This window comes from Cadophora gregata, assembly GCF_030347475.1.
Source record: "Cadophora gregata isolate MNR1 chromosome Unknown scaffold_17, whole genome shotgun sequence".
Taxonomy (NCBI): domain Eukaryota; kingdom Fungi; phylum Ascomycota; class Leotiomycetes; order Helotiales; family Ploettnerulaceae; genus Cadophora; species Cadophora gregata.
The window spans coordinates 1,255,163-1,277,738 of NW_026695940.1; the positions used below are offsets into that span (position 1 = coordinate 1,255,163).

At 49.1% G+C, this 22,576-nt stretch overlaps 6 protein-coding genes across 7 annotated transcripts; 4 read left to right on the top strand and 2 right to left on the bottom strand.

Moving 5' to 3' along the window:
* Positions 1-3,389: 3,389 nt before the first annotated feature.
* Positions 3,390-4,706, top strand: ONS95_006223 (uncharacterized protein; the record flags this gene model as incomplete). Its single annotated transcript, XM_058499671.1, has 2 exons — positions 3,390-3,899; positions 3,948-4,706. 2 exons carry the CDS (start codon positions 3,390-3,392, stop codon positions 4,704-4,706), a joined length of 1,269 nt encoding a protein of 422 aa, XP_058350715.1.
* A 1,536-nt stretch (positions 4,707-6,242) lies between these two features.
* ONS95_006224 (uncharacterized protein) lies at positions 6,243-11,032 on the bottom strand. Of its 2 annotated transcripts, XM_058499672.1 has the most exons (8): positions 9,397-11,032; positions 8,508-9,346; positions 8,443-8,452; positions 7,920-8,389; positions 7,526-7,803; positions 7,322-7,440; positions 6,517-7,234; positions 6,243-6,438 (listed from the first exon to the last, which is right to left on the bottom strand). In XM_058499672.1, exons 2-8 carry the CDS (start codon positions 8,581-8,583, stop codon positions 6,313-6,315), a joined length of 1,797 nt encoding a protein of 598 aa, XP_058350716.1. In that variant the 5' UTR covers positions 8,584-9,346; positions 9,397-11,032; the 3' UTR covers positions 6,243-6,312. The 2 variants fall into 2 exon arrangements, with proteins under 2 accessions (XP_058350716.1, XP_058350717.1); XM_058499673.1 differs by lacking the exons at positions 8,443-8,452; positions 9,397-11,032 and having other exon boundaries at positions 8,508-9,348.
* A 1,462-nt stretch (positions 11,033-12,494) lies between these two features.
* ONS95_006225 (uncharacterized protein) lies at positions 12,495-13,475 on the top strand (the record flags this gene model as incomplete). The annotated part of the gene is made up of 2 exons (XM_058499674.1): positions 12,495-12,684; positions 12,733-13,475. The coding sequence occupies 2 exons, from the start codon at positions 12,495-12,497 to the stop codon at positions 13,473-13,475; spliced, it is 933 nt and encodes a 310-aa protein (XP_058350718.1).
* A 782-nt stretch (positions 13,476-14,257) lies between these two features.
* ONS95_006226 (uncharacterized protein) lies at positions 14,258-14,991 on the top strand (the record flags this gene model as incomplete). The annotated part of the gene is made up of 3 exons (XM_058499675.1): positions 14,258-14,524; positions 14,576-14,681; positions 14,729-14,991. The coding sequence occupies 3 exons, from the start codon at positions 14,258-14,260 to the stop codon at positions 14,989-14,991; spliced, it is 636 nt and encodes a 211-aa protein (XP_058350719.1).
* A 102-nt stretch (positions 14,992-15,093) lies between these two features.
* ONS95_006227 (uncharacterized protein) lies at positions 15,094-15,487 on the top strand (the record flags this gene model as incomplete). The annotated part of the gene is made up of 2 exons (XM_058499676.1): positions 15,094-15,194; positions 15,271-15,487. 2 exons carry the CDS (start codon positions 15,094-15,096, stop codon positions 15,485-15,487), a joined length of 318 nt encoding a protein of 105 aa, XP_058350720.1.
* A 664-nt stretch (positions 15,488-16,151) lies between these two features.
* Positions 16,152-21,872, bottom strand: ONS95_006228 (uncharacterized protein). Its single transcript, XM_058499677.1, has 4 exons — positions 20,495-21,872; positions 18,083-20,441; positions 17,477-18,034; positions 16,152-17,378 (listed from the first exon to the last, which is right to left on the bottom strand). Exons 2-4 carry the CDS (start codon positions 19,324-19,326, stop codon positions 16,955-16,957), a joined length of 2,226 nt encoding a protein of 741 aa, XP_058350721.1. The 5' UTR covers positions 19,327-20,441; positions 20,495-21,872; the 3' UTR covers positions 16,152-16,954.
* Positions 21,873-22,576: the final 704 nt, after the last annotated feature.

Below are 22,576 nucleotides of genomic sequence, written 5' to 3' on the forward strand. Positions count from 1 at the left end.
CGTGGGCATGCACGCCCATGCAGCTGGTCTATGCTCAAGCTTCGAAGCTACCTGCCTGCCTGCATGCATGTTTGAGAGAGGCTCTGACCAAGTCTGTGGTATCCAGATAAGAGCTGGAGCAGAAGCTCCTGGTGATGATTGCGATGGATAAGGAGAATGAGGGGTACTTGAGAGCTTTATCTTTAAACTCTAAGGAGTCAGGTTCTACATACAGAACACAAACTTTTCCCAAAAACAGGATTTTGACGGCTCTGAAAGTATGATTTTGTGCTGAGGAGAGGTATCGATTTCTGGGAGTTCGATGATGGGATGGCGATCTGAGTATAGAGTTCTGGTTCTATCGTCGATCTTAGATAAGTAACAAGGCTTTACGCGCAGAGACTTTGTAGCTCTGCAAGGTAGGCGATCGAGGTTGATCAGACTCGCTACTTTGATGACGACGAATGACGCCGCATGCAGAGCTCTTCGAACTCGATACACCGAACGACTTGAGCAACAAGGCTACAGCAGCTGAATTTCAGAATGCTTGCAGAATATCAAGATGCATAACAAGAAAACCTCATTTCAGAGCCGCGCACCACTAGAGCAACGATGCATATGTCAACTGAACACCATGACGAGCTTCAGCCCATCCCAGACATCAACCTTCAGACAATTCACAACAGTGATCGATATCAGTGATCAGCAACAAGTGAAACACAAACTCGCACTCACTCCCGCTTTGAACACTTGATCCGAGCGAGACTTCTGAGCACGCAATACAATAAAATGCGACGCCACTACGTCTCAGGTCGTCCCAAGTCAACTCGAATTGAACCGAATCGAGCTGAAATGTTATGCGAAACCTGCGGGTGCGCACGCACAGGCGATGTAAAGTGAAGATTGTGGTGAATGATGGTGTCGAAGCGGGAAGGGCTGGTGACTATTTGGTAACGTGAGACGTGTGGCTGCCACATGAGATGAGGTAGCTTGATACTAGATTTCTTGTTCACCCGCCTGATTTGCCTCGCTAAGATGGCTGACGGCTGTGTTTGGGCAAGCTCGTAGGGTGGGCGGTATGATTTGGTAACAGACCTACGACGGTACTGTTGTCACTTGTCCTGGTTTCGTCAAAAGACGTGACGAAGTAAACATTGCAGACATAACTCAAAATGGATCGATCAAACTTGGCGCTCCGAGGTCTTTCTTTCGACGTGTTTGTCAAGAGATTCCCAAATCCGCGTACGCAAAGGCGACTGACTGGGCCGGAAAGTGGAGGGAGGTTTATAGACAGCTGATGGATTTCTCTTCACTAGAGACTCGAGAGGCCAAAGCCACTGTACTGCTCCTCTCCATCGGTAACTTAGTCATAGGACAAGAGATGGATAGGTCTTTCCACCTCTTGGCCTGTTCACTTCAAAACGAGGGGCAGCCCAGACAACTTCCTGTGATTCAAGGAATACCCAGATCACTGTCGAACTTTGTGCAGGGTTGTACACATCGTAAAAATAATCGAATAAAAGTTCGTCTGAAAATCAGCCAAGACTATTCAGAGTGTGAACAATGAAAATCAAGGGGCAACCTGGAACGTGAAGGCTATCAGAATAAACTCAGCATTTGCCGTTGATGGTTGCGGACTTGTAACACAAACATTGAGACGATCGACAGTTCAGCTCTTCGCTCCTTGACATAATCGTCGACGTCGTCAGTCCAAATGCATCGAAACATCAAGTACCTCTGAGACTCGCGAGCGCAAGAAAGAAGCGCAGTCAGACAGAGAAAGTCCGAATCCCTGGTCGAGTTGAGAAGGCTGAAACATGGACCAGGTCTTAACAAAATGGTAGTCTGACACATGGATACCATGACGAAAAAGACCGATGCTGCGCAGATCTTAGGCAGATCCGAATATAAACATCAATGCATAGCCTTGACTGGCCTAGTTGACTTGAGTCTCCTTTTCCGTGTGCACCACAAGTCTTGAGAAATACAAGTGTTTGAAGTTTGCACGATCTGTGATCCTAAATCACTTATCTGCCCTCAGTGTGTCAACTTCTGCTCGCCATTGGGCTTCGCTTACCGGATAAATGAAAGAACAGAAATGGAATAGTCGATCCGGGTCCAGCCAACGCCCCTCTGCAGCGGCAGGGCAGTCCTTGACATCCCTGGTCTTGTTTGACAGAAGTCGGTGCAGAAAAAGGGGCTGCAGATGGTGCAGGGCGAATAGCAAGTCGATATGGTGCCTGTCCTTCCGCACAGACGGGGCACGAGATGTACCCCTCGTGAATGAATGGGGAAAGCGATCCGCCTATGGGCAAGCTTTGCTGTTACGCACTAACCCGCAACCTGCTGTCTTGGCACTGGAACGACGGCTGATTCGGCTCTTCGACCCAAAACCCACACATGTCAGCTCTTTGGGCTTCCAGGATACAGGATACAGGATACAACACCCAAGACAGAATAATGTCAATACCCCAAGAGACAGCCTGCGGAGAAGCTGGAGACCCCAGTCTTGCCCAGCAGTATCAACACTACTCCCCTGGAAACTGTCAACCAGCCCCTCCCGGTCATGATTCCAGCGAACGGCTCTAGCTGCAAAGTTCAGCAGGGTTTGAAATTGACAACACTCGGAGCTCCCGCCTGTCAGCTACATTCAAGAGTTCGAGACTTCGAGACTCTGACGAGCCCCGACCCGACAGTGCCGCACAAACTGGCTGTTGTCCGTCTGGGCACTTTGCAGTTACAGATCAGCGGACACGAGAGCCGAGAGGCTTTGCTGTCGCTTGGAGTATCATCCACGAGGCGCGGCGGGCAGCAAACGGTGTGGCAGTCCCTAGTAGTGGTTGACAGCCATGCCGGGCGGAAGGGCTTGGATAAGGTAACATGGAGCAGATACTCCAATGACGCCGCGGCCTCCTCATCTCATTCATCCTGGGACTGGGACTGGGACTGGGAGACCCCCAGATCCAGGAGTTCCTTCCTCTTCAGGAGCGATGGATATCCCCCGTTTCCCACAATTTACCAGATATCACTTCCTCAGCTAGTGCAGATCCTGGTACCTGCTTACCCCAGGTCCGAGGTGTTAAAGAGGACCGATCATCTCGTGAAAGTTCACAGGACATCTTCCACCTCGGAAGTCTTACCACCCACGGACGCCAGGGGCTCATCATCTACTCTACTTTCTCAAAGTCTATTATCCATTGTCAAGGTCCATCACATTGACGGCATTTAACTGCGTGCATAACTTCAGACGAAAGCAGGCCATTACTCGTCCCTAGGACTCGGTCCAGCTCACGGTCATTTTCCAGTCCAATCGCCACATCAGCTATCTTCGTCTTATCGTTGATCAACAGCTCTTTACCCCTCTTTCATTTTCAACATAAAAAGAATATCCAACTCGGATAGTCAATCTGATGGCAGAGATTCACACGAACCTGGATCCGCTCCCTCGACAGGTACGCGATGGAATGATATCTATGGGGGTGTTTGGGCTTGTGTCCAGTGCCTCCACTCTCAGTTTAATGATATTTATCACATATCGGATGATATTTTGGCGACGATACTACGACCATCCAATTGCAACGAATCAAATATTTGTCTTGATCTACAATCTTCTCCTCGCGGACTTCCAACAGGCTCTCAGCTTCGTCTTCTCATTCTACTGGATTTCACAGAATAAATTGGTTGGACCGTCGCCTGCCTGTTTTGCTCAGGGCTGGCTTATTCAGATTGGTGACGTATCGTCGGGTCTATGGGTGCTGGCGATTGCTGTCCACACATGTATCAATCTAGTTGGGCAAAGGACGATCAAGCACAGAACGTTTGTTATTGCGGTGATTGCCCTGTGGGCATTCTGTTTGTTCCTCACAGCAATTGGCCCACTACTGGCCAAGGACGACTTCTTCATCCCCGCAGGCGCATGGGTATGTTCACGTCTCAATTCTGTCCAAGGCACTGCTGACAGGTATTAGTGTTGGATGAATGAAAGCCACGAGGCGGACCGATTATATCTTCATTATCTATGGATCTTCATCTCACAGCTCGGGTCTCTCGTCATTTACATTTCCATATTCTTTTTCCTCCGGGGCCGACTCGCCAATTCTAGCAAACTCCAGACTGCAGCATTGTCTTCTGTTTCCGACGAAGGACGACCAGGACCTTACAAGGGAAGTCCAACGACAACCACGACAATCATGAGCAATGGACACGACACTTTCGCCGTATCGAGGCAACGGATCTTACGAACAGCGCGATACATGGTCGTCTACCCTTTCGCTTATGTTTTCTTAACACTGCCTCTCGCTACAGGCAGAATCTCATCAATGGCAGGGAAGCGACCTCCCTTGGTATTCTTCCCCATCGCCGGTACATTGATGGCAAGCTGTGGAATCATCGATGTGATATTATACATCTCGACGAGAAAAGCACTCGTAAGGAGTAGTGTTGGAGTGAAAGGGCAAAGTCGAAGCGCGCGATCCCGAGCAAACGAGTCATCAAGGAGAGGAGCACGAGGACAGTCTTTCAGATTAGGAGAACTACGAGATCACGACGAGGAAGATCAAATTCGAGTTGGGAACGGAGTCCTATTAGGCGGCACCATCGTGGTGTCGAAATCCATCGTCATGAGCGCAGATTCATTTGAGGGTTCAAGGAGGTCGCAACGGTCTGACTCGCTGCAAAGTCTCGTCGTCAACAAAGAAGACGTATCTCACAAAGCTTGGCTCAAATAGATAGAGTACGGGGACATATCCGGAAAAGGAGAGCATTTGATTTTTTTTATCTGGGAAAAATTTAGCCGGCGAAACCAACTTTTTTTCCTTGTGTATATAATGATACCCAACCAACAAAAAATTTCAACGTTAATAATGACACACTAAAAACGCGCATATTCCCACTCATGTTGGGTTTGCCTTCACGCAGGTACTATCGAAGTCTGGGCACAGCAGAATCTCCGTATCTCACATCCGTGCCACCTCCTTGTCAACAACCAGGGTACATTATTACGCACAGCACAGCACAGCATGTCATGCCATGCCATGTCAGTACAGTACAGTAGTGAAAGTGAGATCTTACATTAGCCCCCGTCCCGTCTCGTCTTGCGATCTCGCAGATCTCGGACCAGTCTCCGAGGTTGGGAGGGAGCCTTCCAGCCTTTCCCCTAGGCCTCTTCCACCATCTACCCCGTAACTTAAACCACCAAACCCAAATTTCTCCGTGGTCTCTAAATGCGGCATCTAGAACCGGGTTGTCCCCCAGGTACTGTACTCCGTACTGTAGGTATGCGTGGGGTTTTCTGGGATCATGGGGGGAACTGATTAATTCACGATTGGCGTCCTGTACCGTGTACGCCTGGGGGGGACGTTGCCAGAAAAGTGCATGTTTTCATATATTAGAGTTTTCTGCCGAAAGTTTGGCGTCCGTCCACTTGCTTGCCCGTCCCCCAGCTTTTTTGGGGGGGTGGATCAGATCATGGATGGAGTGTGCTCAAGATTCTAGCTTCTTGGGGGTGTGGTCAAGCCGTCTCAGACGACACAGCTAATTAGATACCTAGCCTGGACGGGATACAGGTAGTCAGTCTCACGTGAAGTTTGTGTACCATTGCAGATGTTGAAACGTTTTCTGACAAGTAGTGACACCTGCACTGCGCCTCTGGAGTGGTCTCAATTGGTACTTACGAATGGACCAACGACCGAACGAGCAGACGTGCACTTGCGGTCTTGCTCGATAGGGCAGGTCGGTCCGAAGCGTTACCAACGTTTGGATGTGGGGTTTAGGCTTGATGTTATGCTTGTGACATACCAACTGAGGCTATAGCATCTGCAGTGAGTGCGAAGAAATGATTTTGTTGGTTCATAGTCGGCTGCTCGGATGGTGGGTGGTTTACTGCTACAGCCGCGTCGTTGTTGGTATTGCGGTCTATTGGGTGCGACGCTGAAACAGCAGTAGAGGCAGGGAAGCGAAAAAGGACAAGGAGAAAACTGCGCATAATGCACCTCAATATCTGAGTCTGCAGCAGCGGAGTATAAAAATTGGCGCTGTTGGTAAAATTTCATCTCAAGGCATCCCCTTCTCGTCAAGGATATAGATCTGGCATGCTGAGTTTCTTGGATATTGGCAGTGAACTAACATCTGATGCACAGTCCGCTTCGAATTGGTGGAAATTTCTCAAGGTTTCGCTTCCTAGATGAAAAGTCCTTGGGATCTTGGCCATCTCAGCATGGAACTTCCTCTTGACTGCTGGGAACTATACTTGATTATACATTCTACTGCTTCGCAATATGGTAGGTTAAAGTTCGACAATGTCGTGACGGACAATCCACGCGGGCTGATATCGTCTCATCTTGATTGGTCGGCCACACCCATCACGTAGATGTCTGAATCCTCCCAAAATTTCCTGCTCGGGGTATTACATAGATGTTCTACCCAGGCGAATTGAGTCACTATCGATTTTGCTTCCTCCCACTGGACAGGCAGCGAGTCAGTGAAAACTCAATAACTTGGGGGGGGGGGGTAAATAAAGAGAGCGGGATCACCACTTACGCTTTCCAGACCCATGACCCCTCTCAGCTTCCCCAGGATCTGCAGTAACCATATTTTGTCGTCCGAAGTTTCTCCATAAGCCGGAAATTGCCCAACTCCACTCTCTGCAACCCCCACTACGCACAAAACCCATAGCAAGAAGGGCTTGGGGAAAGATACCCATAACTCTGTGTCGTTCAATATTCGTAAAGAATATTTCACTCTTGTGACGATTTTCGAGATGATGATGCTTTTGGGGCCAATAAGTGCACGCCGAAGAAAGAGATGGATGTATAGAAGACAAGTCCCATGCCATGTCCGCGTACACGCCCTCACAGAATCCTCAGCTCGAGCTTGAGTTGAGGATCCATGTTGTCTGACATTGTTCCGAGCAAGTGACCAGATCGATGTGTTGACCTGACCTTCTAGTAGCAACATTCCTTGAGTATATTGCTGTCTTAGATATTCTGTTTCTTCGCTTACTGGTCTACAGGCATGGATTCGGGAAGCGAGGGAAGAGAGTTGGCGGACTCGATGGAACATACAAGCTGTTATGTCGTCCATGCCTTCGTAGACTCTGATGGGGGAAGAAGGGAATACACCTGGCCACTGAGAGTTCAGAGCATTGAGAAGACTTATTTCCTCGTCGAGCGTTTGAGTCGGAGGGGTGGGAATTTTGGCTTGCATGGAGAGGAAGCGTGGAGGTCGCAAATTTGCTGAAGCATGAGAGACGTCGACCCTGAGTTGGTAAGCATTTCACCAGAAGATAATCAGCTCAATTGGAATACGAAACTGAAGGGATGACCGAATTCTGGCACAGACTGACCATTGTATGAGCTTTTGCAGATACCCCGCAAGCTCCTCGTGTTTTGCGCGCCTCACGGTAAGCATCCTTTCCAAGCCATCGATGTGCACAGGCTCGTTGGCAACATGATTGACAGTCGTCTATTACGAGAAACTGATTAGTCCATAAAGCACAATTTAGAACGAGTTGAAGTTGCTCGAACGACCATTCAACTTCCCCACTTACCTCGAAGGCAGCCAAACAAGTAACAGCAGCGACATTAGCTTCCTGTATTTGCGCTTCAGCACTCTCGAGGTTTGCGACAATGTGGCGAATCGCCTCGACTTGGTGAAAATAACATTCTGGAGGGAGAGACGGGGTTCGACCTAACGTTAGAGCACGATATGTAGCGCCAAGGAGAAGAGTTCCATGAAAGAAGGCGGGGTTCGAAGTTGCTTGTGTGAACCATGATGCTTCAGCTTGATTTCCTATAGGTATACTGAACCGAGCTACTTCGTGGATACCTGAATATTGGCTGTCAGCGAGCATACTCCATTGTTCATCATGTGTGGAGGAGGTCATGTAGATCAGATCAAAAAATGAACTGGTTATGGATGCAGTATGCCTAAAAGTAACCCACTGAATCGAAGCAGCTGCAGAGAACGATTGCTGACGGAAAACATCCCCTGGAAAACTGGTTCCAGTCCTGAATCCGGCTGAGGCCGCGTAAAAGTGCAGTTTGAAGCGGGACAATATTGTTTGCCCTTCGTGGAACAACAGAGGCATTGTGAGGCTTTCTTGGTGGTTCTGGAAAGCCTGTTCGAGATGCTTGGTGATGCAAGTGGTTTACCACAGTGAGGAGGCCCAGTCAAAGTTGTGCCAGAGCCCTGGGACGGAGAAGTAGGCGCACGCCACTCAAGCACACTTGCTTGACCGGGCGGGGTTGGGTTTCGGATAGCCTTAATCGGCTCCCCGGTGAGTTGATTTCGCTTCTCGGTGTGGTATCTTCGCATTACATGAGAGCGTGCCGCTCTTCTATTAGAGGATTTAGGGGGTCTTGGATCTACAAACTCAAAGTGTGTAGCAGTATCCCCCGCTGCTGCTTTCGAACTGCGACAATGTTAGACGTTACACAATGTAGATGTGATGTTTGTGAAGCTTGCTCATTGAACTCTACTGTTTGTCAGAATCAATCAGGAAGGATGATTCCGATGCGGCTGAGACCTACTCCTTGTTGAGGGTTCAAACGTTTTGAATATCGCTTCTGCTCCCCTTTGCTTTGCCGAAGGTATATCACCTTCCATTTTGACCTTTCCGCGCAGATACGAAGATGGCCCAACGAATTTCTGCTGTGTGCTTCTCTAGGATAGCAAGCTCATCTGTACTCTGGTGCCGCTGCCGACGAGACAAGAAATATGGCCAACTCGTGTAAAGATAAGGAGCCGAGAACGCCTGATGTAGGTGATAAAACGCTCATCTAACTGTGGTCGTTGGACGGGGTTGATTCCGAGCAAGGAACCCAGGTTCCGGCGCTCTTCTCGACGATCTGTCTGCCGCGATGGCGTCTCGGCAGAGAAGATTAAGCCACATATACGATTGGTCATCCATATGGAAACGTATAATCCGGGAGATGGTCCCCAAATCAACGCTCGAAATATCTGCAATGTTGCTGACAAACGTGGATACTTTCGCCAAAGAGCGGGGAAAAAACGATTGCGGTTGTTGCACCCATGCAGATTTCCTTTTCTGGTGAACAGTACACAAAACGCCACAGAAGTATTGTCCAATGGAGGAGAATAAGCTCAGAGCTTATCTAAGCCCAGATGTGATGCCCAGGACAACATGGCGAGAGCATCTCTGGCGATCCAAACGATTGTGGGGAACAGACATGCGATGTAGTGAGTAAGTTCGAAATCAAGAGGCATGGACTTGCTTTCTTCGGAAAACGAGAGTGAAATTCAATGGATTGGGAGACGGACTGGAGACCCATTTAAGGGACTTCAATTCCTCGACTCACCAAAAATGAAAGTTGGAACTTCTCCAATACTTCATATCCCACGAAATGGACTTCTTCGATTGGCCTCAGCTTGACGATTACTATGAAGGAGATGACATACCTGCTGGCCTCGAGAATTATTCGGTCCCTGAAAATAACAATATCGCCTTATCGACATGGACTGATTATTTCACGCCGCCCAATGTAAGCACGATGATTTATCCCGAGGCGAGGCAAACGTTAAAGTGAACGGCAGCCATCACTCATCCAGACTCCAGCGCTCACTCAAAGAAGCGGATCGTCTTTTAGCAGTACGCAGGACTCGTGTCCATGTCAAGACAGGGGCGAAGAGTTTCGAAACGATGCAGCTGAGGATGAAGACGAGACAATTGTGTCGTCTAGATCTACTGGCCGGCCCCGAACTCCACTTCATAATGGTCGAGACCCTGTATTGAACCGAATCCAGGTATGAAGAATTTTGAAAGTAAGAGACCGACTGTTTATCAAACTTCTAGAGACGACGCACACAAAATAGAAATTCACAGCGTATCTATCGCCAGAGGAGAATGGAAGAGCGGCAAAGATTCGAGGAGAGGGCTATTGCGGCCGAAGAAGCATCAAAGCAGCTCAAGCAGCACCTCGCAGAGTTACACTCGGTCATTGCTTGCTTGCGGTACCAAGTACAGCAGCTTGAAGCAGAGAACGCTATGTTGCGAGGCATTAATGAGAACCTCGGCTAGAAGTTGGCAGGAGAATGAGGGAGCAAGATAATCATCTGCCCTATCCGGGGCTGCCGTGAGGTGCTGAATTAGATGCTTCTATGGTTGTCATATTGGATAAGGTATCCGCTGTTGTCTAAGGTGTTCGGGAGTTTGGACGTTGGCCGGGATGCGATCCGTAGACCGATCGCGGGATAGCCATGGAAATCGAGCGTATTGACCCTGGAAGAAAGACATCGAATGCCGAGGCCAGGGTGAACGGGCCGCAGACGAGCTGATGATCAGTGCTTGTGTAAGTTGCTGGTTAGTCAAGAAAATGCGAAATCGAAAGAAGTACAATCTTATCTCCGTGGCGCCCCATTCTACTCATACTTAGGACCAGACAGACATGACTCCACGGCAGGTCGGATCGACTCAATGGTGAGCATGATGCTGTTCCACTGATCTCAAGAGCCGAAGCCATACAAGTGCCTGCATAAATCAATACGCACGCTCTGAAGAGCAGATATTCCACATCGTCACTGTCGTTTGGCGGTTGTTTCCAAGTAGTTTGAACCAGCGATCAGAAGATGTGTAGAGTAGGGGGAATCTTTGTGTTAAGACTACCTCTTACTGCCTCCTCAATACTCCTTCATTCAATAAAAATCATTGAAGAGTTCCATTTTCTCTGGCGATAAAGGTACCTAGAATTGGTAGTAACAAATCCAGGTCATTTGAGTCACAATTCTCAATGGCTGTCAATCCTCCGCAGTGGATTGCTTACGACTTCTTTGATGATGGCACCCATTTCTTGGCTGGTAATTAGTCAGTGAGGTAGTTATTATCATGCCACGAAACCTGCCTGATTACATGTGACAGAAGCAGTAGGCAAAATGAGACGCTCACCGACCTTGGGTGGATTATCTTGCCAGCAGGAAGAAAGAACATTTACGAATGAGGGACCGGGAATGAGGCCCGTGGCAACGAATTCCGTATGTTCGGTTTGTCGCTCCTTGCTCTTATCTTGTCAACATATGGGCCGAGGCTTTGCTGATCCAGGTACTCTGCTCAATAAGCTTCTCTAAAGACAGGCTATTGACAATTTTCAAGTTGTCTGTTCTCGGGGTCAGCACCTTGGTAATGGTCCACGAGCAGCCCATGGCATCTACCCATCCGATATCTTCTCAACGACCAAGAATAGCCATGGAAGATGTCTTCCGGCAGAGTTCAGAATGAACTACACGAGCTGGATCCCTTGCTTCCAACAATGATAGAGTAAGAGATTTTAGCCAATATCTTCAGTGGCAAGATGGTCGATTGCGTAAGAGGCAAAATCCTGTTTTCACCTTTTCTATAGCTGCGGCTTGGAGTCGTCCATGGACCAAACGAAAGAGGAATGCGAGCGGGCTCCAGGTATTCACATGGGGGGCATTTGGATCGCGCCTTGGCGACATGGTGCCATACCAGTTGGTAGGGGCCTTACAGATGCCAGTCTCTTCTTCATTCGATTTCCAGGCGAAGTATTGATAGACCAATCCATTAGCTGGGTATCTGAGCCAGTCACCACATTCCCAAGCGTTTTCAATGCAGACTCATGGCCTTGCCTTCTCTGATGAGAACAACGATGCCATCGAAGATTCTCAGGCCCTTCTCGCACCCGTAGAAGGCAGTGAAGAACGATTTATAGTGTCGATGACAGCTTCCCAGATCACAGTTCAAATGATAGACGTACTCTTGCGATGTTCCGGCAAGAATCTGTAAAATGGGCGGTATCAGCTTGCACCGGCCGATCGAATTTGATAGATTAGATGAATCGATAACATAGAAGACAAACGGTACTCCCTCGCCCCAAAAGAGCAGTGGATTAGTAGACTATTCATCATTGAGCTGTAGAGGTTCCGATGTTGGCGTTTGATCCTGGTGTTCCTTTAAGAAAGCTCGTCGCAGACATCCTGTGATGACCTTTGAAGTGATTACCGAAAGCCAGTACCCGTACCAGATGAATCATCACACCATAGTAAGTCGAGAATAGTCCAAGCATCTCCGCAAACTAGAGACATAATCTCTCTCGAAACACGCTTCTTGGACTCTAGATTATGAGAAAGTGGATGGGTTCAATACCAAGACGAATCGGCTCGATCCTGCTGCAAGCTCATAGCAGGCAGGATAGCCAGCAATGTACTTAAATCAATTTTGAAGCGAAATTATTTGTAACCTTCGCGCGGACAGACTGATTTGGAATAGCACTGTATTAGTAGAAAAGTTTTGTTGATGAAGGACGTTCTTCACAAGTACCTTCTATTGTCACATGCCATTAACGCGTCTAGGTTAGCGCGACGCGTGAAGCGGCCCACTTCTTCCGTGAGCTTCACATGGAAATACTTCGGTCTCTTCATATCCACCGAACAGCGCGACCCCTCCTGTCACTCGAGAAGTGGAGACTCTATTAATTACGCAGACAGTCTGAACATTTTGGCTGCTTCAGATATTGCGGAATTTGCTCCTTTCACGTTAGAAGACCATGGCCACATCGCAGTGTCCATCCTTGCCCAACGAACTCTGGACCCAGATTCTTGAGAACCTTCGTGCGGATGAAGACTTGCCAACACTTTGGAAGAGCTGCCGAAATGTTAGCACAATCTTCAGAGACGCTGCAGAATCCATTTTCAGAGAGCAGCATCTTCCGAAGACCAATATCTATTTCTTCCTAGGTACGAATCATCGCTATATAGATAAGATGTGAGCTGACAAAAATACAGGCGAATTCCTGGCAGATAACAGTGACGAGGAAGACCACGAAGAACGGCTCGAAATTCGGCACCTAGTGGCAGACTTTAACTTCTCCTCACTCTCCGAAGACAGAGCCACCGCTACTTTTACTGTCGATACCGACGAGCTTCCCGAGAATCTACATCCAAGAGTGAGAAAGCGGCTACGCGAGTATGTAAACAATATGAATATCGAAGTGCCCCGGCATACTGTTCAGATCCGACGAGATGTCAACGATGGGCCAATACCGGGATGGACGATGGATTATGACAAGTTGGAACTGAGCTGCGACTGGCGAGAGTTATTCGGGGCATTCTACAGCGAGGAATACCTATACCACAAGTTCACAGCGAAGGCTCTTACGGACAGAGCATTGTGGCTGACAGAGCTCAAGTCAAAGGTTGACCGGGGAGAGCTTGATCCTATGAAAGTAATGACACAGGCCCTCACAGCCTTTGCAGACGATTCCAAAGATTGCAGGAAGCTGGCGCGTAGGGTTCGGATTGGTTGGCAGTTCAAGAAGCATGACGGAACAGAGTGGGATTTTGGAAGAGATGGTGATGAAGCAGAAGAGAAGAGGTGTCTGGCCGAGCTTCAGAAATTCAGGCACTTTTCCTCGTTGGAAGAGTTCAGTGACGATGATAGTGAGGAGGGCGATGAAGAGGAAGATGACAAGTCGGACGATAATGAAGAAGACGAATGGGAAGACACCGACACCGACGGAGATAATTGAACCGACGATTTGATACCGATTATGACCATTATGAACGATTTACTTTTTCAGCGACGATACCGAGGATAGATTTCTTGTCCAATATATGAGAAGGAGTTTCGGATTTACCATGTTGGCGCGGTCAAGCACATATCTCCGAACAATCTAAAGACACGTGCATGTTGTGGAGGCTGAATGAGGAGATGACGACTTGGCAGTTACAGACTCTTCTGTATGGGGATTAACAATGGAAAGGGAACTTGATATCGTTGGACCTTTTTCATTGCCGGATTCTGAAATCGGCTTTGCCGAACAGATATCGCCTTGGTCCTGTCTGGCTTATTGAAGCTTTCCCTCGGTAGCCTCACTGTATCAGCTGCATTTTGCTGATTAAGGTACGTTCAGGGCAAAGCGAGTGCTACTTGGTTGGAAAAAAGCCTCTCGCCGTTGGTTACTGAAGATGGAGAATGTTCATGCGGCAGCGCGTACATAATCAGTCGCTAAGTCATTAATGCCGTAAGCATTCGGCATGGGAATGGAGGCCCTGGAATAGTAATCAGAGCAGAAGCGAGCTCCTGAACGTCAATGGCCTTGGCTTCACCAAGCAGTGACCAATCAGAAGCTCCCTTGCCTGCAGCTGCACTTAGCTTCAGATCAAGAGACGACAGCATGAGCAGCCTGACATAGCTAATGAGTAAGAGAGTAAGTAGTATTAAATAGATCCTCCTTTCTCTGCGCAAGATGTGAACACAATTTCTTCTCTTCACATCACCACACCAGAATCCAAATAACAACCCGCCAAGATGACCATCTCAAATGCTATCTATCGTGGTGTAGCAGGTGATGCTGCAGGAGCCGTGGTGAAGAGTTCAGTCGACATCTCATCCGATCTAGGCCCCAAAGAAATTCTCATCAAGATCACCCACTCCTCTCTGTGCTACACGGATATTCACATGATGTCTTCCGGAATCGCTCTTGGGCACGAGGGAGTAGGCATCATTGAGAAAGTCGGAAGTGGAGTCACCACTCTGAAGGTCGGAGATCGTGCTGGTGGCGGGTATCTCAGAGACGTGATTCTGTCTGATCTGACTTTCTGTTTCTTACTGATCACATGGTGATAGAGCTGTGGGCATTGCAATTACTGCACAAAAGGCAAAGATATCTTCTGCTACGAACGTAATATCTTTGGAGAGAAAGACTTCAACGCTGGAACATTCGCGGAGTACTGTACGTTCCTCTACCCAGTTCAAAAGACCTTTGCTTACACATCCCAGACATCCTTACGTCCACAAAATCCCAGAAAACCTCCCCTCCGAATACGCAGCACCACTTCAATGCGCAGGAAGCACAGTCTACAACGCCATCACCTCCTCCGCCAAGCCAGGCGACCGAGTTGGTATTCTCGGCATCGGCGGTCTCGGCCATCTCGCCATCCAGTTCTCAGCCAAGCTCGGGTTCGACACCATTGTATTCTCAACCACTGCGGAGAAGGAGGCTGAAGCTAAGAGCTTTGGTGCTTCGGAATTCTATCTCTTGAGTGAGCCTGAGAAGATCACGAAGCCGGTGGATGTCTTGATTGTTACTGCTGGGAAGTATCCGGATTGGACGAAGTGGGCGCTTTCCAGTTGTGGGAATTGAAATGAAAGCTTACTCTGCTGCTAGGTTCATGAACAAGAACATCCTCGCTCGCGGCGGCGATATACTCGCCCTCTCCGCTCCTATCGTGCCAATTGAGATTCCGTACGTCCCCCTTTCCCACCAACCCATCCCCTCCCTCTACCCCTCTTGTTCAATCCACTTACCCATAATTGCACAGAGGTTTCCCATTCTTCTTCGAGACCTACAACTTCAAAGCCTCCCTCGTCGCTTCCCGCGGCATCCACGAAGATATGCTCAATTTCGCAGCTCGAACTGGCATCAGGCCCGTGATTGAGAAGTTTGAGTTTTCGCAGAAGGGCTTTGAAGAGGCGATGGAGAAGATGAAGAATGGCAAGATGAGGTATAGAGGTGTGCTTGTTGCTGCTGGTGCTTAAAGTGGAGTATGGAGACTAGGGAGTTGGTCATTGAGTGGGGTAGCATGGCGGGTTGGCTTGTGCCCTGAATGAAGTGGAGAATGATTCAAGGGTTTCGGTAAATCAAGCGAGGAATGTTTGAAACGTCGCGGAAGTAAACAAATACTGCCTATATTCCGCTGTTAAGAAGCATTTCATTCCAAAATTTCCCAAACAATCTACCTTTCTTCTGATACTTACTCACGGTACGGAGAGTGACGCTCTTTCCGATCCCCTGCATTTCATACCTCTGCATCAGGGAGTCTACCTCACAAGACGCCATACAGGACGGACTGTGCCTCCAAGCTCCGCACCTTCTTATCCAAACCCAGACTCGTGCACTTCCAAATGACACCTTCTCGAAATCTTCTTCCCGAGCCGTTCCGTTTCTATCACGACTTTCGTCGGATCTGCCTGTCGGTAAGTGATTCCAGCGTGGGCATCAAACTCGTACAAGACATCTCCAAGCGAGTGGCGGCGCTACTGAGGAGCTTCAAGATCTCACGGCGGATCGTTTCTTCCTCGAAAGTGCCAAGTGAGAATGAGAGAAGGATGGAAAAAGCGGATGAGAGTCCCTCGGTTGAAGAATATGGAGAAGGCGAGAGCAGAGAAATTCAAGTAAAGTGGTTGCCAGCATATGTTGAGTCACTGAATGCCATGCCAGAATGATGTAGAGAGGAAAGAAAAGAGGGATTGAATAAATGAAAAATGGCTTGTTGCTTCAGCGTAACCGTATGATGTACGCAGATGAGTGCACTTGAGATATCTTCAAGGAATTCTATCTTGGAAATTCACAACGACCTACGGTATTCCTCGGAACCTCCACAGAAGTTCTCGCACAGAACATCAGAATGTTCAAAGCTCATAGATTGCATTTTTTTCGTCCATAGACTATCACCACAATTACTAAGCAAATAACGAGACTGTTTTCAGTACATCAATGGTATCAAAGTCCCCCGCCAAACTGTGCTAAGCCAAAACCAAAATAGAGAAAACAAAAGGAACGCATCGGTAGTCGTGTCTCCTGTGCTAGTATGACATGAAAAAAGAGACTGCTCCATGATATAGCGAGTAAGCCATGCGAAGACACGATCAGAAAGCAAACACGCAGATAAAACGCTTCGCAGGAACAAGCGAAGGAGGACATGATCATGATCAAGGGAGTGATTGAGTAAGCGAATGTGCCTGCAAACGCCAATGCCTATAATCCCGAATAAACTCATCCATTGCCACATTGAAGAACCAGACGACCAATAACAGAGCGGAGCAGAGCAGTAAAATACCATCCACAATCAACGAGCCGAACGGTACCGCTACTTCACTCCAGACCATGATCATCCATCACCATCCCGACAGCAAGTCCCATCCTCAATGCAAGTAAGTAAGCAAATACAAAGCAAAAGCAAAAGCAAGATCAAATCCTCCACATCCCACACCCATCACAACCACCTAACCATACCAAACCCTTGCCAAAACCAACACAACGACCGCAAGCACAACCTGTCTCACACCATCCTCCCCCCCAACCCTCTCAAGCACCGCATCCCACCAAACCCACGCCCCACTAACACCCTTACAATACAGCTCCTCGCCATCAACAAACTCCCCCATCTTCCCCACTCTCTTCCCACTCCCATTCTTCCCACTCGTCATTGCGTTGGTAGAACTAGGTAGAGGTTTCGGAGCGCCGTGGATCGTGGAGGGTGCGAAGGCCCAGGCTGAGCTGTGGCGGGGGTAGAAGATCAGGGAGATGATGTATGGGATTATGGGGCGGGTGAGGGGGTTGAGAGGGGGGTAGGAGATTGAGCCCGTGGAGGGGTGGGAGTCGAGCGTGAATGTGGAGTCTTGGGCGGTGAATACGAAGGGGGCGGCTCTGTTTGAGGAGTTAGTCAGTTTTGAGTCTCTCTAAGACTTGGACCAAGTCAGATGGGATAAACATGAAGAAAATGGGAAAGCAAGAAAGAAACTCACTTAAACACATCACTCTGCCTCTCAGCCTCTTCCCTCATCCGCATATCAATACCCTTCAACACCTTACTCTCAATAACCTTTCCCAGCCCCAGAATCGTCGCAATCTCCTCATGCTGATGCTTCTCATACGGCTCCTTGAACTGATCAATCACAGCTCTCAACTTGGCTCCATCAAACTCCTCCTTGAGAGTCGTCTCCGCGTATCGACGGAACGCTTCCATGCCTTTGTCCATGGCTTTGTGTTGAGATAGGTTCTCGGACATGAGTTCCTTGATGCCGGTCACACGCTCGATTTCGGGGAAGTAGTGCGATTCTTCAATTAGTTGGTGGTGGTGCATGAAGTCGTAGGTTATGCTGCAGTAGGAGAGGAGGTGGGTTGCGGAGTCGGTGGAGGGCTGGACATGGTAGGAGTGTGCGTAGATGCTGTTGAGAGCGCGGAAGATGGTGTTGTGGGTTTGGGCCATGAAGCGCGCGTTGGCGATACAATGGTGGTTTTGGGGGATGTTGGGGGTGGTGAGAGCACCGGTTGTGGAAATGAGCTTGAATGGTGTTTCGGGCCTGGAGGTGTTAGTAACTTGAAACTTATGAAAGGAGATGGGGACTTACCATGATGGAAAAGTGCCAGTCTTGACAGGACCATGATTTTCAGGCAGGAGATACCAGTCCACCGAGCCTTTCAGAGCTTCCTCTTGATTGGCATATGGCTGATCCTCCCACGGTACAAAACCAAGACGCTCACGTGCCTTCTTGATGGAATATGTGCGAGTGTACAGAATGAACTCCATACGTTCCAGAATCAGACTCGTAGGACGCAGCTTTCCCCATGTGGTAGCCCAAACGATGTACTCCGCAATGTGAGCCATAATCAGAACCAGTATGGGAGGAATATACCAGATGCTGCTGAGAGGTGTATGATCACCAGCCAGAGCCCAGTATTTGCGGAAGAAAGTCAGAGGGGGAGAAGGTTGGTCGTCTGTGATGTTGAATGCTTCACCTGCAACCTTTGGGGCTTTTGGATCGCTCATCTCGACGAGAAGACCTTTGGCAGCGAGGACTTCAGCAATGGCAACATGACCGACATAGACGACGTCCATGTCTATATCATTGTAGCCCATCCAGATACCTGTTTGGCCAGCCTCGAGAGCATCGATGACTGGGCCAATCATTTGACCATCTCCTTCGCCGTACAAGGCTGTAGGGCGGATACAACATGTTCGGATTCCATGCTTGCCATTTGCTTCAAGAACGATCTTGTCGCCGAGAGCCTTGGCAACGTGGTATGGATCTCCTTTTCTGATGGCTGGAACGGCGAGTGTTGGGAATGTTTCATCGGCATGATCATAGCCGCCTCCTGAGCCGGCGATGATGGGGCCTGAGGATGTGTAGACGTATGCTTGGATGGTACCAGTTTCAACAGCTGCTTCGAGCAGGTTCTGGTTGCCGTTGATGTTGACCTTGAAGATGTCTGGGACATGTTCGTGGTCTTTGTAGGCGTGAGGCGAGGCTGTGTTGAAGATGACCTTTGGACGGACTTGGTTCATAACATGGCGACAGTGTTCAAGGTTCGTGACGTCTCCGATGTAGTAGGTGACGCCTTCATAACGGTTCTTGAAGGGCGATCGACACATGACAGAGATGGATGTGCATGTGGTTTCTTTGAGAAGGAACTTGACGACGTGATGGCCGAGGAAGCCACAGCCGCCGACGACAAGGACGTCGCCTAGTTGTGGGCCTGTGGCAGGAGGGTGAAGCTCGAAGGATGACATTCTTGTGAGAGTACCTGAAGGAGCGTTGGATGTAACTGGTGAGGGTGTTCCACTTGAACTCTCATCCTCATGAAGAGTTGCCATGCTGGCCTGTGCTTGTAGTGTAGCTGAGGGCTTGTACAAACAGTAGTTAAAAAGTAAAGGGGTATGAAAGAATGACTCGATGAAGTGGAGGTGTTTAGTCAAGATGGATAGCGGGTCGAGATTTTGTGGAAGTTATTGAGGGAGGGCAAGCTATAAAAGGTGGTCAAGTGAGAGCGCAGCCTTACGTATTGATTAACCAGACGACTGATCGATCCGTGAATCAGTCGGCATGAGTCAAGTGCGATTATCGGATAGCCAACTACGCCTCATTCATTGGGGGTTTCTATTGGAGCCTCTATTCGCTCCACACTTCTCCCTGGCACTTGCCCTGACACTCGCACATATTCCTTGGACTTGCACATACTTGAATAAGTCAAGTTATGTTGACCTACCCAACGCATCGTCCGACAATCGGTCGAACACGAGCTGCAGTGGTCGCCGTCCTTGCGTAACCGGTACACCCGTTGGCAAGGTACATAAAAGGTAGGAGAAAACAAAGACTTGCGAGATCGAGTTTCACGGATGGCAAACCCAGATTGGATCCCCACAGAAATCAGATCTGGTACGAGGGAGCAGATGTGGATCCTGTTCCCAGTCTGATATTTCCAAGCCCTCCAAAAGGCCACAATAGATCTTGTAAGCTATCGAAGTGGTGCAGATCTGCAAGTCTAGGGAATACTTGGCAGTGTATTGACCGAGATGCTTGTTCGGACGGAGCTTGCAAGCTGTTGACCCATGATCATTCACGGGCCGAAGTAGGGTGTATCAGGTCTAGAGGGTATCAAGTCAAGTCTTTCCGTCTAAAACTTCCATTTTGATATTTCGAGTCAGCTGAAGTGAGGGAATTTCTGAGCAGAGCTGCCTCCGTTGTCCCAAAGTGGTGATGCTTTGGGCTACGATATCGCGCTAGTTCATGATCGCGGCAAAGCAAGGATGGTCAGCGGTAGAGATGTGTCCTGGCGGCTATGTAGGCTTGGACAGAGCGGGACAGGATCCTTGAAGAGCAGGTCTTATCGAGGGAATTGAAAACGGTCGGGTCGAGAACACAGAAAATGGATGGTGTCAACTACCCTTGTCCCTGGAACCCGGATCATGGATACCGCGACGGAGAAATCCTGCAAGTGTAAGCGTTTAGATATGATTGGTGTAGCTGGTACGAAATGACCACCTTTCTTGAGCTTCACTGGTCAGATTTGGAGACGTGAAGTACCTCTCCAGCTGATAGGGAGATTAGTTGAAAGAATAAGCAAGACGAGGCTTTTGGTAATACAACCACACTTCTTACTCGACTGCTCCCAGCAAAGATCTATCAACCTATGCTTTCTCTCGGACTTCTTTTGCACTTCCCACTTTCCCACGCACGATCGAGATCCACTGAATGTACGCAGACCAGGAAGTATACGAAGAAGCCAATGAGGAGTGCTACCATCAATATGGAGACTCTTCAGCCACGGGCCCCCAAATAGATGCAGCACTACGACATCCTGATACTAGGCGAAGTCTTGATAGCAGCTGCAAGCAGAGACACAACCAGGATTCTCAGTCCCTCTCGCATGGTCGATGAGTTCGCGCCAGACAATCCTTGAAACCAAACTCCAATTCCCATGTGGCAGAGTCGCATGCAGGGCTGACACTGGCTTACCCCTCCACTCGACTCCACCAGCCTCATCCAGATCTAGATCCAGGTAATCAATATCCCAGCTGCATGCTGACTTCCCCAGACGGGTTGGAGTAGTGAGACGGGCCATCAAGAAGACTGTGCCTCTTCCTTCTAGCCAGCCAGCCAGCCAGCCAGCCAGCCAGCCCATCGACGGGCCGGGCAGGGGACCATGTGCGTGGTGTTGGTATCTGGTTGCTTGGGACGACACGCCTTCGATGTGCATGCTTGGGTACGTGGTGGGGTCTATGCGCGATGGATTGGATTGATGTCCGTAAGCCTATCTATCGAACTTTCTCAACCCGTTCGTGCGATTGGATGAGATGGGATGAAATGGAGAGAACAATCGAGCTGGCGATAGCACGAATGTACAATTCGTCAGCAGCAGCTGCTGAGCTGTGCCGTGGAGGTGCATCGTGCAGCTTCTATCTTCGCGAATTTTGTGGCTGTTTCTCACGCACTCATCCTGAAAATCAAGAGCGTCTTTGATAGTCTTAGTCTTAGTAACCGTGGCAGTGAATCATCTAGGATGCAGAGTGCGACAAAGCCAAAGACAAGGACAAAGATATACCAGTATCAGGGATTGGATGCAAATCGATACTGATGGATGGATAAGCAGCTGCAGAAATCTCCAAAGGAGAGGGTGTGTAGTCCGAATAGCCCCAAGTCCGTGCCGCGCCGCTCGATCTTTAGCTCATTTTTCAGGGTCCACTCCGCTGTGGCCCATGGGCTGGCCCGCGTGAAAACCCCCGACCAACGGCTTGGGATCAGCGCTGTCAGCCAAGCCATTCTGACAAGCACTGGGGGCGGGATAAAGGGTGAGCATTGAGCAGGCGAGGCAGGGCAGGGTTGTCGGCGCCTAGGTACAGTATGAGGGAAGGTCTTTCTAGCGCCGCTTACTGTACCTGGGGCTGGGATCGGCTTGGCTGGGGCTGGGCTTGGCTGGGCTGAAGGGCTGTGGTTCGTAGCTTAACCATATACTTTCTTCCTTTTCTCATCTTTAGACAGATCTTAAACTCGTAACGAATCGCCAAGACCACATGGATTGAGGGATTTAGGTCTCGCTCGTAGGTACATGCGAGAGCGAGATGTCAGATGGGGCTTTAGATACTTACCCACAATGTCTTAGCTTTCTTTCTCGCTTCCTTTGTTTTTTCCCCACTTGGGCAATTTATAAACCCACTTCTTTGCTACCTACCTACCTACCTACTCCCACCTCATCCTCGCTGAAATACAGCATCTTAGGTACCTTAGCTACCTCGTTCCTTAACCTCCCAGATGCGACCTGACCTATCCAAGCCAGCTCACCACACACATCATCCACCTACCCTTGACACGCGTCCCTCCAGTCAGTCCACAGAATCCAGAACCCAACACTGTGTGCCGGATCAAAAACTCAATCGTTCCTCCCGCCCCGCCCGTCGCGCGGCCGGGGAAATTTCTGCCTGCCGATGCCTACGTGCATACCTTGTAACATACGGAATTCATTATCCAAATCAAATCAAATCAAATCAAATCATCAAAGACAAAATTTAGGGCGTGACGGAATAGAGTACTGTGTTGAAGTACAGTTCATGCGACCAGGCTTCTTCT